This window comes from Protopterus annectens, chromosome 3.part1 (assembly GCF_019279795.1).
Source record: "Protopterus annectens isolate FY-2018-M chromosome 3.part1, PAN1.0, whole genome shotgun sequence".
NCBI lineage: Eukaryota > Metazoa > Chordata > Ceratodontiformes > Protopteridae > Protopterus > Protopterus annectens.
Genome location: NC_056732.1, coordinates 1,341,966,899 through 1,341,984,576, shown reverse-complemented (window position 1 = coordinate 1,341,984,576; position 17,678 = coordinate 1,341,966,899). Strand labels below are relative to the sequence as shown.

The 17,678-nt window shown below is 41.8% G+C and overlaps 1 protein-coding gene across 1 annotated transcript in view; it reads left to right on the top strand.

The window, feature by feature from the left end:
• Nucleotides 1–17,678, top strand: part of ADHFE1 (alcohol dehydrogenase iron containing 1) — a 1,104,832-nt gene that overhangs the window by 197,765 nt on the left and 889,389 nt on the right. Inside the window, exons 2-3 of the mRNA XM_044067374.1 lie at nucleotides 7,718–7,755; nucleotides 9,240–9,283. Coding sequence (XP_043923309.1) covers nucleotides 7,718–7,755; nucleotides 9,240–9,283 — 82 coding nt within the window. The remainder of the gene's footprint in view (nucleotides 1–7,717; nucleotides 7,756–9,239; nucleotides 9,284–17,678) is intronic.

Below are 17,678 nucleotides of genomic sequence, written 5' to 3'. Positions count from 1 at the left end.
AAACAGAAAGTTGATGTGAAGGTTGATTGGTCACTGGTTTATGCACTGTAATCATTAATAACTTAAAATTACAACCCTCTGACTGAAACAGCTCTAAAACATCAAGCATTGCTTGGCCAGTGTTAAGCATTAGAACAAGAACTTAATGTGTATGGTTTATACAGTGGTATGTAGAGTTCTGAAAGAAGCAAATATATTCAGCAGTAGTATATATTGTTTAGGCACAGTGCACTACTGAGGGAATGTCAAGTGTCAACACAACAACACAATGTCATTAATGCAGTAAAAATAAACATGTATGTCAGACATGCACGATATGTAATCATAGTACAGTTATTGTCTGTTACATGTGTACATGTTTGTGCTGCACAGATGTGGTGGTGTAAGACATAGTTCAGCAAATAGCAATTGCAGACATTTCCATTTGAACATTTGGTGCATTTCCCATCACCAGTATAAGAAAGTACAACACTAATCTGTAGCACTGTCAAACACAGGAGTATGAATGGCCATTGGCTAAGGGGTGTAGGTCACTGCACTGAGATAATATAGAAGGCATATAGACTGGACATGCAGTAATAGTTGTTTCTCTAATATATGCAGAGTTTTCTCTAACTTAAGTGACTTTGCTTTGTGCAGATTTCATGTGCATTACAGTTTTGATGGTGCCACAAGTTGCTGGTCAGCTGAAATGCTAGAGCTTTGCTGAACTCTGTGTTACTGCAATAATCTTTTTATCTGGCAAGTGATACAGGACCATTAACAATGCATTGTGGTGACACAACAAAGTCTTCCTCCCCAGAAAGTGAATGGGCTCACAGCGTGATGCTCTTTTGCTTAGTTAAGGTGTGACAGATGATCAGATGAAAAAACATATACATCAATACAAAGCTGATATATATATATATATATATATATATATATATATATATATATATATATATATATACATTATAGTGCTACACGACAATGGATGTGAACTGCTCTCATTTTAGAATTGAGCAGTACTCTAATTCAGAATAGGTATGGCATCTGTAAGCAACAATAAATTATGACTGTGCTGACAATGGTGAAACATGTATTGTTTATCACAGCGCTCCCACAGAATCATGGACAATACAGTATCATACCAATTAAGGTTTCTGCCTCAGAGGGCCCAGGGTTTAAAATTCAGTACTGATATCAGCTCTCTTGTCTATGTGTTTTTTGCATCTTTGTTCTATGTCTACATGCATTTTCTGTGTTTACTCCAGTTTCCTCAGTCTTCCTTAAAACATGTTGATTTACTGCCTATACCAAATTGTCAGTTTTGTGCTTACCTTTACCCTTGTGACCAGAATCATGGGTGAAATGGTCCAAAAAGGACCAATCACTTACTTTGTTAACATGAAAAAATACATGCATATATAAATGCATAAAGAAAACATGTTACACAAGTAAATTGCATATGACATGCTTGTGATGCATTATTTTTTCATTTCTCCAAACATTTTGAGTTTCTCTTGCTGTAACAGGAATGGACTCCTCTCCTGCACCAGGGTATGATTGTAGTTCTGGAAGTTAGTATTGTCTCTATGCTTTGTTTGCTGAGTGCTCTTCTCAGAACTGCCTACTTCTGAAGTTCATATGTGGTTAGATATAATGGTAGCATGTTTATGCACATTTGGAAACTCCAATTTAGTTGTCCTGTTGCTCCTACTACTATTAGAACTGTCTGGTCTAGTTATCCAACATTGCTCTATTTTTGGCTTGCAAATCCTGGTATTTTATTACTTTGTGTCTATCTCGCAACATAAAACATTATACTTGTTAGGTGTAGCTATTTCAGTGATTATTGCAACTTTTGTCCATTTTTTTTCTATGACTACTAAAACTGTTCTCTTATGTCTTATGTTATGTTATGTCTGTTGATAATGGGTAATTCTATATGATCAGACCTTTATCAGTGTTAGTAATGCTTTGTGGTGCATATTTCCAATGCTGCTTAGCTAGTTGTATACTGTAGTGTTTGATCAATCACCAATGAAGCAGTCTTGCTGCATTATTGCTCCTTTCAGTAAACAGACCATCAGCCATGAGTGTATTACAACCAAGATGTGCAAATGTTTCCTGTTCTGTATTAAAGAACTTACATTTGTCTGTTGTTCCATATTTTTTATAGACTTTGTAAACCATCATGTACATGGCAAGCTCCCACAAGCTCCATTATAAGCCTTTCATCTTTTGGTTTATAGTCACCTCTCCTTAACCATTTATGCATGAGATCTTGATCAACATGTGGCTGTTCCACAGCAGCTCAGTGACATAGAGGGATAAATCCATAACTACGGTCCAGATGATCCAAGTTCAATTAGCATCTCAGGAACTTCATGTTCTGGTAGGGAGGGATGGGTGCACCAATCCCAGGGGAGGATGACATGTGCTCTTCTGATGCCTTAAAGATCCTTGTCAGTCTCAATCCTGGTAGAACAAGTCATGGAGGGAGTAGGAGATGCAGAAAGACCCAATGAAGGACAGGGGAACTGGGATGAGCTGATTGTTGGTTGTGTACACAGTAAGAGAAAAAGATGTGGAATTCCAGAAATCCTCTGTACTTGCACTACAATTGTGGCTTTTCCTTTTCTTATGGGCATTTTCTTTATATCCTTTCTCTCTTCTCTCTCCAAGTCCCCAGTAAGACTCTTCACTGGCACAGCTATAGAGTTGAGTCCTCAGCAGTGTCCAAGTCAAGTCCTCCAGCACCCTCATTGTGAAACCAGTGCTGTGTGTCCCTGCTCCAAACAGCTGACACAAACACACACCTTTAAGACTTGATTTTCACACACACACACACACACACACACACACACACACACACACACACACACACCAGGGTTGCCAGATGTCCCTATTTGGGCGGGACTGTCCCGAGTCCTGCCCTGCCGGTTAAAATCCCGGCCAGCCTCCGCTTTGTTTGTTTTTTTTGATTGTCCCGTATACCTGGCATATGGGCCAATCAAAAATTGCTAAACACGGAGCTTCTTGTGTTCCGCATTAAACACGAGAAAAATCGCTAAACACGGAGCTACTTGTGTTGAATGTGGAACTGCAATGCATTAAACATGAGAAGCTCAGTGCAGAGCTACTGAGCTACTGTTCTTTAATGTGGAACTGTGTTCCGCATTAAAGACCTTTTTTTTTTGGTCTTCACTTACCGTGAAAGACCTTTTTTTTTTTAATTTATTTATTTTTTTTGGTCTTCACATGCCGTGAGAGACCTTTTTTTTTTTTTTGTCCCTACCTGGGGGGGCTGGAAATCTGGCAACCCTGCATACAGTCATGCCTGACTGTTGCAGGTCTTCTATCACACAATCCATCCATCACTTTGTTGAATGCCCTTGTTTCCTCTTGCCTTCTTGTCTATCCCAAATCTTCTTCACCAGATTGTCTTCTGCATTTCTGCATGTGTGCCCAAACCACAGTAATTTGTTCTCTGTCCATTTCTGCAATTGCAGATACTTTGGTGTCTGCTCTGCTATCCTCATTTCTTCACCTGTCCCATAGTGTGAGTCCTACTACCCATTTCAGGCACTTCATCTCCATCACTTCTAGCTTCCTCAACTGCTTTGCCTTTTACTGCCAAGGTTTCTGTACCATGTAGTGGTACTGTTCATATCATTGTTTTGTGCACCTTACTTTTCAGATTCTTTGGTGGTGTTCTGCCATAAACTACCTCTGACACTCTGTGCCAGTTGTTACAGCCGCTCCATTTCTAGCTATGACCTCATCATTCAGACATCCCTTCTCCTCAACCACCCCTTCCAGGTACTTAAACCTGTTAACCTCTTCCACTATTTTCCCTTCTGTCTCAATTCTCAGCTTTGTCTAATGTCCTCCCATTTGTTGCCATTACAACTGTCTTATCTGTACACAGTTTCACTCGATGTGCCTTCAGTTTTGCATTTCATTCCCCTATCCTTTGCTGAAGTTCTTGCTCAGAGTCTGCCTGTAATTCCACATCATCTGTATAGAGCAACTTTGTCGATCTGTTCCTTCCAACATGTTTGCTGATGTAGTCCATCATCAGTATGAACAGCTGTCAGCTCTGAGCTAAACCCTGATGCACACCCACTCCCACTATTTGTACTTGAGTGACTGGGCCCTTGTACATAGTGTGCATTAATTATTCTTAATGTTTCTGGGACTTTGAAATACTGTAGGACTGACCAAATCAGTTTTCTTGGAACCTTGGGATATGCTTTCTCCAAGTCAAGGAATGCCCAGATGGACTCTTTCCTCATCTCCTCATCTCTAGATTCTTCTCAATTATCTGTGTCTCTGCAAACTTCAGGTCATTTGTACTCCCTCCTGATTTTAATCCAAACTGCTCATCTTCCATCCTACTTTTTACTACTCTGTGTATTCATTTATCAGTTACCCTCTCCAGAACTTTCATGCAGTCTGACAAGTTGGATACTCTGTACTACCAACAGTTGTGAATGTCTCCTTTGATCTTGTACACTGGCATTATTATGCTTATTCTGAAGTCATCTGGGATACTCCTTTCTCTCCATACTGTTGGTATCCTCGGGAAACATTTCTCCCCTATCTCACCCAACATATTGATCATGTCTTCTGTGACTTCATCTGAGCTTGCTGCTTTCCCCTGACTTTATTTTCCTTTGTGGTGTTCTTACTTGTTCTATGGTGGGCTCCTCTTCTTCTTGCATCATAGACTTTGTTTGGGGTAATATAGCTTCTGTGGGGTTTCTTAATTCAGAAGCTGCTGAAAGTGCTCCTTTCTTCTGCCTTTGATTTCCTGTGAGCTGCTGCTGGCATCCCTTATGAAGTGTGTCTTGACTGTCTTTTTTATCATTACGACTTTTCCTTGCAGCCTGATAGTTTATTTGCGCCATTTCCAAGTCACTTTCCAGAGGCTGATAGAGTGCCCCTGATGTCTGTCTACGCCTCGTTGTTAGCCGACTAGTATTCCTTCTTAGCCTAGTCCATATTTTTTGTCTTCCACTTTTTTCCTGCATTCCTCTTTTATTTTGATGACTTCCTGGACTACTGAATTCTGCCACCAGCTTTCCTTGCATACCTTATTTCCATCCTTGGTTCAACTACATACCTGTTCTGTTGTCCTCACAACTGCTGTTTTGAGGCTCTACCATTCTTCTTCAGCTGCACCAATTTCATCTTCTTGAGGTGCTAGAGCCCTCAGTAATTTCTGGAACTGTTGTGCTTTCTCTTCAGTAAACTTTCAGGTCTTCAGCATAATCTCTGTTGACCTTTGTAACCTTTTCTAACCACTGCTTGCAGCTGGTTGTGGCAACCAGTGGTTTATGCTGTGGGCCAGCTGTTTCACTGGTAATGACTTTGTAATGTCTGATATTGCCCTAGTGCCCTTTTCTTACTAGGAGGAAGTCTAGCTGAGTTACATGTTGGCCACTCTTGTATGTGATCTTGTGACTGTCTTTTTTGCTGAACCATATGTTGGCCATCATCAAGCCATTTGCCATGCTGATGTCCAGAATGGTCTCTCCTTCTCTATTCCTGTTGCCCCACCCATATGGACCAAGTGATTTCTCATATCTTGTTCTGTTTTTCCTGATATGTGCATTCAGGTCACCTATTATCAACATCAATTCATGTCACCCTGTTTTATGTAGTAGTTCCTGTATAGTTTCCTGAAAATGTTATTAGATTATGTTAAACCATTTTTGAGATATGGTAATTTGTTTAGGGATCATGTTTAGGGATCAAAATAGACAAAATGTTCAAAATTAGGTGTAATCCATGCTGGGAAAATGATTAGTAATTAAAGGGGTTAAATGTATCGCCCAAAGATGGCTCAGGATGTGCAGAGTGATAACCAAGCAAATTAAGGAATGAATAGCTGGAACACAAGGAAAAGCTAATGCCTTTGAAAAAGCCTTGTACTTCAGTCATCAAATATAAATAAGAATATAAAAGAATGCTTTGATGGGAAAAATAGATAGTAGAATGGTTTTGCTTATTAAAATCTCCATGGAAAGGTTAGGAACTGGAGTTGCAGAGGAATGATGGAGGATGAGATCATGACTGGAAGATGGGGCAATATGTATTCTTTCAGAATGAGGAGTTTCTTTCTTGGGATAACTGTTGGTAAAATATGTATATTATAACAATCTGTGGAGGCTAGGAAGATTATAGAAGCATTAGAAATTGAGATGGGGGTTCTGAAGCAACCCTGATTATACTAGCTTTCCAGATGAGAATGCCCTATAGGGGATTTTTTCCCTGGCATTATTTTATATTTGTATGTATTATTGACAGTGGTGAGCATACCACTTATCCCCTCACATAGATGACACTGGCAAGCACTTGAAGGAAGAGGCATGGCTTCTGCAGTCGCAGGCAGTTATATTTAGTGTTTGGGTGAACACTAATTGGAGAGAGAATTTTATTTTAGTAAAAACCCACTGTTGAAGATCACTGGGTGTGATTATCAAAGTACTTGTATTTCATGGTAGATTCACTGTTTAACTTTCCTCTCCTGATAAATCATTGGATTCCTTTGGAAAACTGAAGTATGAGCATCAGTGATGAAGATGAACCAGTGTCACAAGTTGTGATGAGTATGTTATTCACATATACTGACCATGGCATAAATAACCATTTGATTAGGCTGTAGACAAAGACTGTTGGGATATTGTTGGGCTCCTTCAAGTCTCACTGGTTTTGTGTCATATCACTCTCTTCCCTGCCTTACTTTCCTTAGATATCCAAGTTTAGATGAGGTATTACCTAATGATTTAGGGCTAGTCATGTGGTTTCTCTTTCTCTCTCCTGAGTATCAGCTGATCCCTGTAATGACCCCATGAACAGCCACTGCCATCTGCAACATTTACAAGGCAAAGGGAGAAACAGAAGCATAGCTGGCTCAACCAACACCTTGGGCCGGTGCCATGAACCAACACCCCAAAACAAGCACTTTATTGTACTAAATCAATCGCTACATTGTAGCAGTTAGACTTTTACTGATCCAACCTCCCCAGCTCTTCCATTGAAGAGCAAAAAGGATGTTTCATCTACCGACACACCACTCAGGTGGTCAGATGCACTACAAGTCCCCCACCATATTATTAAAAAAAATTGCTTTCTGCAACTGTAGGAAACGGTTGCTACAGTTTATACCCTGCCAGCATGGAGCGCTCAAGTTTTACTTAACAAAGTGATTATTCTTTACTTTTAATCTGTAGTAAACTCCTTGCTACTGTTTAGACCACATATGGTGCGATGCAGTGCTCAGGTTCTACTGCAAATGCAAGCCAGTATTGCATTATAGATTGGGATCGGCTGATCACACCCCCCCCCCTCCAGCACTTGGCTGCTTGGGCAATTGCTTCTCTCATCCCACCCGAGCCACGCTACTGGGGGAAGCAGAAGTAAGTCGCCAGGTCTTTCTTCCTTACCACACATGGACGTACTCACACCTACAGACAAGCACTCAAATCTACAGAGAATTTAGACTTCCCTGTCCTTGTTTACATATTGGTAAGTGCTGTTGGTCAGTGGCCTGTGTGCATGCAATAACGCCATTTAGAAACACACCTAACACTACATAGCCGTGGTGTATTTTGGTTGTCTTTAGTGTCACAGAAGCATGTCTAGTGACACCAAGAAACCCAGCTAATGTAACCATAGCAGACATTCTCAATGTTAGGTTTTTCATGACTTTTCTTTTCATTTCTAGATGCAGATGCCCGGCTCATTCCCATTCGTACAGTCAAGGTAAACACTGTTAAGTTAAAAGTATGCATGCATCTATGTAACGTGTGTGTGTGTGTGTGTTACTGTGTATATGTAGCAGGTGTGTAGGGAGGCAAAGCTCCTGTAAAAAAAAAAAAAAATTTGAATGGAATAGTGAGTTTTATTTTTCACTGCTTACATATCAGTGAGGTGCTTAGCAACTGCACTTTCGACTGTCGGTCTCTCACATGTTGAACTTCAGTGATGGAGATGTATATATGAAGTGAACAGATAGAATGAAGAAAATGTTGCATTACATTGCTCACTGTGATTTGGTAAATAGAAATGCTGGCATGTAGGATTCTCGGAGGTGTCACTGACTGTTGGGATAAGATTTATGCATTTGGACCTCTATTAATTTAATGTGAGATAAGACGATGCACCCAATCTAGGCTACTTTAGAACCTGGTGCTTTTAAAGCAATGGACACGGCATTGTGAAGTAAGAGAGAAGAGAGGTATTACATTCCGGTATGCCTCCCCTTCTAGAGAGATTAGGCTGTATTTTCCCAGTGTTGCAGTGATGTGGCCTAAGATTTTTACAATGAAAATGCATTTTTTTTTTCTTGATGAAGGGGTACAGAGAGTTTGAATCAAGCATCATAACATAGGTTATGTTTAGTGGAATAAAAACTGAGTTTTAGAAAACAAGGAAAAACAACCTTTCTTTGAATTCTGTTTTACTGTGAAAATTAAGGAAGCAGACTAACTTGTACTGTGCAAGTCTGGAGTCTTATTGATATTGATAGAGAACTGAGTGGGTGCTAGTGGAATTCAGCCTGATTCTGTGAATGGCAGGGTGGTTGTCCTTTCTCAGGTTGTGAAGACTTGAGATTAGCATGTATAGTAAGGTGGTATAGGAGACCAAGCCCTCTGCTCTAGCAAGTAGGGATGTAAAGTGAAGCTTTCTGCTGGCTAGTATTTTTGAAATGCTTGGTGAGTGATGTTTTATGCATTTATCAAATTTGATGAATTAGTAGCTGTATATTTTGCTGAAAACGAGACTGGACTACACGGGAGAAAAAGTACAGTATATTTGTTTTCTAATCAGTTTTATTTTTTTTTCTCTCAGTGAGCTTTTCTAAGTCAGTGTACCAGATGCTGGGGTGCATACAGAGTGATTTGAGCAGCCAGTGAACAGCTGCACTATTTTAGGGTAGTTGAGTCTTTATAGTGTCCGTCTGCCTATTGAGTTGGTGTGTGTGTCTGATAGGTAAGTGGGAAATGTAGACACAATAGGGACACATTCACCTTGGAGGCACACGTGCTCTTTTACCTACATTGCTATAAATCTGGTATCACTTAGTAGAAGTATAGTGTGTAGAGGAAAATGTAAAAGAGGTTCAGCTTTATAATGAGGTCTTCATGCCAGTGCGTGAGATCCAGATGTATGTCTGTGTGTTTGCGTGTGAGGGGGAGGACTAATTTTTTAACTAATTTATATATTTATTTGTGCTTGGATTGCAGCTCCAGAACAAGTGCCTGTCAAATCAACAGACTATGCATTCCAGGTAAGTTAATTAGTGAAGACAAAAATTAAGAAAACAAGTAATGCAGGGTAATCTGCCACACCATTCCTTGAAACCACTGCAGTTGTACTTTTTTTGGGGTAATGAAGAAAACTGCTGATGTATTGCTCCTTCCACAGCTCACGTGTCATAAAGCATATGCTATAACTTGACAGCACAAACTAGGTTTACATATATGCTGCAAATTAGAACCAATGTTTATAAACACACTGTCTTGTTAAATAACCTGAAATGTAAAAGTAAACAGAGGTGAGCAAACATAGCATGATATTTTGTTATTAATTTTTAATAACATTTATTTTGTACTTCATGTTATTTCTGAAGAACACCACCGGCTGAAGCATCAGTTTATGTATTTATTCTTTGTTGACTGTGTTAGCCTCACTAGGCCACTGGAGTCTTTTCAGGGGAGACCCAAGGGTAATATTCATACTTACTAGGAGAAATTCCCTACTCTTTTTAATAAGTAAGTGCCATGTGATCTTTTACATCTGCCTAAGCTACCACCAAGTACCTGGGACCTTGATTTGACCTTTCTTTTGAAGACTGGATGGGCAGTTTGTACTTTTACACTTTCTTTTTTCAGGTTCAAATTGTTGCAGTACCATGCACTCTAAATGGCCGTGCCTGAAGTTAAAGGATAAAATCAGTTGCTTGAAAAGTTTTGCCATTTTGTACTTGGATGATTTTACTGACTGCATCAAGCTGTCTGCTTTCAAGATAAAGATGACAGGAAGTCTACCAAAGAAAGAAATAGGAAAGAAAATGTAAGAATTAGCTTACTTAGTGGTAAGGTATGGTGTCAGAGGGACATGACAGTGCTACTCCGCACTGACTGCATATGGCAGTATTTAGGGAAATGTAGCAATTGCCTCATGTTCACTGACAAACAACTAATCCTCAGAAAAACCGATAAGAGTATGAAAGAGTTGTTATTGCACAGTGTCACAGTATGCAAGATTCTTGCGTACAAGCACTCAAAATAATAATCAGGTTGTCAGTAACACACACACACACACACACACACACACACACACACACACTACACCAGCCACATATAGTGTGCACTCAACACATTGTTTTTAGTGCCTTAGCATATGCTGGTCAATCTTCTTAAACCCTAAGAATTTTCTAGACACTGAACCCGCATCAGTTATTCTCAGCAAACCCAAAACACTCTACCAAAATAACACTATATATACAGCCACACCCCACTGTGCCTCAACTACAAAGCCCATAAGACAAGCCAACAAACTACCCAACACTCTTATCATAGGAGACTCTATTGTGAGATATATGGATACCCGGTTTCACTTCACAATCTCAAAATACTGAAATCTCACATTTCCGTATCTCGAGACGAGTGTCGAAAGTGCAGTTGCACGAAACTGCATATGACCGAACTTGGGTCGAATCTGCTGTTGTGGTGGTGCACTATGTGACGTGTGGTTTACTGTGTCTGTAAGGTGACGTGTGCTATGGGATATGGGGATGGCTGCTGATTTGTGGTTATAGCTGGAGATTCAGGTAAGTGTTTTTTTTTTTTTTTTTAAGTGTTTTGGGTAGGGATTTGAGTGTATGTGAGTGTGTTGGGAAGTTTTAGGTGTAGGTTAGGGTAGGTAGGTAAGGGTGTGTGTGTAAGTGTTGAAAGTGGTGGTGTTTGTAGATATGTAATGTGTGTTTGTGCAACGGGAATGTGGAGTGTGTAGCAGTGAGTTTAGTGTCTTTTTCTTTTTAGTGCGACCTCGGAGTTTGTATATATAAGTAATGGGGTGCAGGAGGGCTTGCCCCCGTGCTTATATGTAGGTTAGGTGGGTTTGATTTGAATTTGTGTGTGTGTGTGTGTGTGTGTGTGTGTGTGTGTGTGTGTGTGTGTGTGTGTGTGTGTGTGTGTGTTTTGCTCATTTGTTGTACTGTGGAGAGGAAGGTGTACGTGTGTTTGCTTGTGTGGTGGAGGCTGTATTTTAAATCAGAGCATCACATACTGAAAGTTCGATATTCTGAAGTTTCAGTATAGTGATGTTCGGTTTTATGGGGTTTCGTGATTTCGGTACTTTCATCTCGAGATACTGAAATTTGCGATTTCAGTATTTCGAGATTGTAAAGAGAAACTGGATACCCCATGCACTAGGCTGAACAAGAAGAAAATACAGCCAGTTGCCTATCAGGGGCCAGGATCCACCAAATCACTCCTGCACTCAGGTTATTGAACCACAAGTACCAACATGACCAAGTCATAATCCATGTGGGTATAAATGACCTAAGACGTACCTCCCTGGAACATTATGGTGCTCTTGAACTTTGTGTCCCAGGCAGATATGAGCCTAGGAGTGAGCAGCATCCTACCATCACCAAAGATGATGCCACTATATGAACAGAAAATGACTGACTTTAATAACTGGCTTAGCTTCTGATGTCATACAGAGGGGATTCAGTATTTGTCAGCATAGAAGGATATGGTTAACAGACTATGTTGATTTACCAAGGATGATCTGAACCTATCCCAGCTAGGAATTCAGATATTGGCCAAAACATTGTCTTCCCCCATCCGACTTAGCAAAATCAGCCCAAGGGAATGCAGTTACCAAGGTATGGTTTAGAATTGCAGAGAGCACTTCGGCAGTGCAGGGATTCAATGACTTCCACACATTTAGACCAACTATTGCTCAAGCAGGGACTTATGGTGGAGGTACATCAAAACCCAACATACATCAAAGTTGGTCCAACAGGATAACACTTTTGATCTTTTCCATGTCCAAATTACCAAGGGTAGAGTCCCTTATCATATCCTTGCAAGTTATAGATCATCCTCTATGACCTACTAAATCCATATCTCATGCTTAGACCAACTGGAGACTCTTACCATTCAACCCAATAGCATATTACCATATTCATGGGGATGTTAACTACCCCTCTATAAACTGGAAATCCTGTACGACATTCAACAAACAAAAACATCCTGAACCAGTTAGTCCATTTGCCCACTAAGGGTGTAAACATACTGGATCTGGTACTCACAAATATGAGAGAGATGCACCCTCCCCCAAGCATAGTGTCCTCTGTGGTAAGATCAGACCATAAAGATGTCTCATTCAAAATAAAAATGAGTGCTGTAAACCCAGCAAACCCTATAAGAGTCAGGAACTACTCAAAGGCAAATTAACTCTTATTAAGCTATTCCTTGACAAAACTTCAAGCCCCTCCAAGCCTGGAGAATACAGCTGCCTATGAAGAAATGTACACATAAAACCCTATACAGTCATGTTAATAACTGCATTAAGACAGCTGTGTCTGCTGGAAAGGAGCCCAGAACAAACTCAAACAAATCACCCTGGTGGAATCCAAACATAAACAGATTGTACAACAAAAGGAAAAAAGTCATAGCTAAAATTAGAAAGGACAGTGCTCATCAGGATAAAAGCTTTCTCATCAGGCTAAATAAACAAACAATAAAAAAGGCAAATTAAGTCTGCAAAAGCCAATTTTGGGATAAAGATAGCATCCCAGGTCAAGGACAGCCACAAGGCTTTCTCGAGCCATGTCTGAAACCTCAAAGGTGGTTAACAATATTGCACAGAATGGATTGTTAATGGAGCCACTTCACAGAGCTGGAAGATTTATCAAATCTAATGGCTGACACATTTCCCTCTAATTTTACCTTTCCTGCCTCCAGTTGTCCACCAGGTAATACCATCAAACACAATCCTACAACTATCATTAGGGAGAATGTTCTAAATGCACTATGTAAGCGTAAGAACACCACATCAGTGGGCTCCATTAACATCCGTGGATGCCTCCTAAATGGCCTGAAGCATTAACTATCTGGACCTCTGGCATCACTACTTAACCATGTTCTCCAGACAGACTTTATGCCACATGAATGAGGAACTGCAACAGTAATACTTTTGCACAAGGGCAGGCCTTCAAGGGACCCTAAGAACTACAGACACAAAAGTCTGACTAGTCTCATATGCAAAGCCATGGAAGATAGGGAGGTGTATGGTTGTATAGCAGGTTGATGTTGTGTGTGTAAGAGTGGGTGTTGTTGGTGGATGTAGTAGGTTAGCATGATAAGATGTTAACCTAGAGAGGAGGAGCAGGATGGGGGTTAAGAAGAGATACAGCTGCTTGTGTTTACTTTGAAAGGGTGTAATATACAGATGAGGGGTGTGGAGTTGTAGATTTTAGGGAAGATTTTGTAAGAAGGTGTATGGAGGTGGAGTAGATATGAGGAGAGGAGAAAGAATGTAAGTGATAAGTGGGCAAAGTGGAGTGCAAAAGGTAAGAGGAGGGCAAAAAATAAAGGTAGTATGATGAAATCATATCTATACAGGAAGAATGCAGAGTCCCTGTAATCACAAGTACACAGGTAAAAGCTGCACTTTGTAAAGCCAAAAACACAGCATCCATGGGACCGGACAGCATCCCAGGCTGCGTTTTACATGAACTTCAGAATGAACTGGCTCCCCACTAAGCACCATGTTCAATAATAGCCTTGCATCAGGCTTTGTGTCCACTGAATGGCGCACAGCAACAGTTATCCCACTCCACAAAGGGGGAGCCACCACTGATCCCGGGCATTATTGGCAAAGGCTCTTGCTACCCCCATAGTGCCTTTTTTAGGCAAGGCTCAAAAGACAAACCCACCTCCATAGGTATCACAAGGGATAAGAAACTAAGAGTAATGCTACTCAACGCCAGAAGTCTAAACCTCAAGATGCACGCACTCAAAACTCTCCTTAGCATGGAGAACATCGGTATCTGGGCAGTAACAGAAACCTGGTTCAGGGCTCCCGAGAGCACCCCAGCACTACCAGGTTATACCTCATACCATGCTTTTCGGCCCCAAAACTTGGACCGAACCACAAAAGGAGGGGGAGTATCGATATTCATCAAAGATACCCACACCTCCAGGTTGGTGGCAAAGCACGAAGCATCAGAGAATATCCATGTGCAACTAACAGTGGGTAAAACTGCCTTCCAGTTTATAGCCTGCTACAGACCACCCTCCCAAACCCAGGCACCCCACTCGGCCTTCCTGAGAACACTGGAAAATATGAAGGTCTCTCCAAACACCATTATATTGGGCGACTTCAACTACCCAAACATAGACTGGGAGCATTACTCTAGCTCCAACACCCTAGCCCAAAGGTTCCTAGAATTTATAAACTCAAATGCTATGGAACAACTTGTTACCACTCCCACAAGAGGGGAAAACATTCTGGACCTGATCATCTCCAACATGGGGACTCTATGCTCCAGACCAGAAGTGTATCCCTCACTGGTAAGATCAGACCATAAACTAATCTCACTGGATATTCACATCCTGACCCCACCCCTGCCCAGAAAACCACAGTGAAAAACTTCTCTAAAGCAAATTTCACACTCCTCAAAACCGAGGTGGAATCCTTCAAAGCCCCCGGGCCTGTGGAAAATACGGCCCAGACCGCAGAATCCTTTATAAACGCATTCTATGAACACCTTCAGGAATGCATGGATCATGCAATCCCAAATGAAACCAAGACCCAATCCTCCAAAGGCAGGCGTCCTGTCTGGTGGACCACAACCATAAACAAACTATACAATAGAAGGAGGAAGCTACTAAATGATAGAGCAAAATCCAAAAAGGGAAGGCATCACTGATCAGTATTAGCAAAAAACTACGGGCACTCATAAAATTGTCTAAGGCCAGCTTCGAGAGAAAAATTGCACAGGACGCTAAGGATAATCACAAGGCTTTCTTTAGTTATGTTAGGAACCTGGGTGGTAATTCCCAGATATGCTCAGAATTAGTCCAAAATGACAAAAATACACTGCACCCACAGACATTGCCAACATCCTAGCTGACAGGTTCAGCGCAAACTTCTCCCTCCCCACCAAAAGGGCAAATATCTATCCCAGCAGAGTGCTGCCCCCCTGACATCTCAGATGCTCAGGTAAGAGCTGCCCTCTCCAAAGCAAAAAACACAGCATCAATGGGACCAGACGGTGTCCCGGGCTGCGTCTTACATGAACTCCAAGAAGAGCTAAACCCAAACATAAAACTACTGTTCAATCTCAGCCTTACTACAGGATATGTGCCCAAAGAGTGGCGTACAGCAACAGTGGTCCCTCTCCATAAAGGTGGTGCCTCAACGGATCCTGGAAACTATCGCCAAATAAGCCTGACTAACTTGGTCTGCAAAGCTATGGAAAGGATCATCATGGACCTCATAAATAAAGATATTGGGGACCTACAGACACTGGATCCTACCCAGTTCGGCTTTGTTAAGGGCAGATTCTGCCTCTTAAACCTGGTTGATTTCTTTGAAACAGTCACCAAGGCCATTGACGAGGGGAAGGTGGTCCACACAGCCTACCTGGACCTCGCAAAAGCCTTCGATACAATACCCCACTCGGGCATTATAGATAAGCTCACCAGCTTAAATATAAACCCCTATGTCACTAGATGGATTGCAAACTGGCTCAAGGACAGAACCCACATGGTTAGAATTGCTGGAGCCATGTCAGACTCCAAACCAGTTACAAGTGGTGTCCCACAAGGCTCAGTCCTGGGACCTCTCTTGTTCGGTATATATTTCTCGGAGGTACAGGCCAACATGGAAGGACTGTGGCTGACCAAGTTCACAGATGACTGCAAACTGGGCGCCATAATCTACTTTTCAGCCGACACATGCATCCTCCAAAAGGGCCTCATAGAAACAGACAACTGGTGCCAGAGCCATGGCCTCAAGCTAAATGCCAAAAAGTGCATAGTCATCCCCTTTGGCAAAAACAAAGTGCCCACAAATTACCACATAGGTGGTAATCCATTAAGTACAGAAGAAGTAATTAGGGACCTGGGGACCCAAGTTGATAGCAATCTCTCATTTGACAACCACGTGGCCAAAGTGGTTACAAAACATTTTATATAGCCCACCTAATCATGAAGGGATTCACATCTAGATCAGGGGAGGTCATCGTGCCTCTTTACTCATCCCTCATCAGGCCCATAGTTGAGTACAATGCCCCTTTTGGGATGTACCTTACCAGACACCTGCAGCAACTGGAAAGACCCCAAAAGTACCTCACCAAGAGGATCAAAGGGCTCAAACAGATGCCATATGCTGCCCGGTTAAAGAAACTCCAGCTCTACTCAGTGGCATACTGCCTGTTCAGAGGCGATCTGTGCCTGACGTATAAAGCCATGTCCAACCTGGAATTAATGGACATGCTGCACCTCAGAAAATCCAAATCCCATCGAGCTACGCTCGAGAGACTTGAACCTCAGCACTGAAATAAGTAGGACATGCTGGAGGGACAGATTCATAACCCAGAGGCTCCCTTCACTCTTGAATAAAATCCCAGTCCAGGTTAGGCAGAGTCCCTCATTGACTCTCTTCAAGAGGAATCTTGATGAGTGGATGGGAGATCGTAGGTTTACCCCGGGTATCACTTCTGTGTCACTGTTAGACAGAGGCACAGTATACTAACCTCGAAAAAGGGCATAGCAAAATAAATTTAAAATGGGTGGCGAAAGCCAAACACATTCTGGCTAGGCTTATAAATGCCCTAGGGCAGATAGCCTAGTATGAACCTATGAACCTGTGAACTATCACCCTATTAGCCTGACGAGCCTGGTCTGCAAGGCCATGGAACGTATCATCATGGAACTCATAAACAAAGACATTGGTAACCTCCAAACTCTGGATCCCACCCAGTTCGGGTTTGTAAAAGACAGATCGTGCCTCCTGAACCTGATCGACTTTTTTGAGGCAGTCACCAAAGCTGTAGATGAGGGTAAAGTGGTTCACACAGCCTATCTTGTCCTCGCCAAGGCTTTCGACACCATCCCCCATTCTGGAATTATAGCTAAACTCACTAAACTAGGTATAAATCCCTATGTCACAAGATGGGTTGCCAACTGGCTCACTGACAGAACCCACACTAAAAGTTGCATACTCCAAATCTGACCTCAAACCAGTGACAAGTGGAGTACCACAGGGTTCAGTCCTGGGACCTCTCCTGTTTGGTATCTACTTCTCTGAAGTACAGGCTAACACAGAAGGCCACTGGCTAATGAAGTTCGCAGATGACTGCAAACTAGGAGCCATAGTCAAGTCCCCAAATGATGTGGACATCCTACAGAAGGGCCTCGATGAGACAGATGCCTGGTGTCAGAGCCATGGCCTCAAGCTCAGTGCCAAAAAGTGCAGTGTCATCCCCTTTGGTAAAAACTCTGTACCCATGATCTACCACATAGGCAGCAATCTACTTAACACTGAATGTGTGATAAGAGACCTTGGGACCCAGATGGACAGTAGTCACTCCTTTGATAGTCACACCGCCACAGTAGTCAGGAAGTCTTTCTACGTGGCACACCTCATCATAAAAGGGT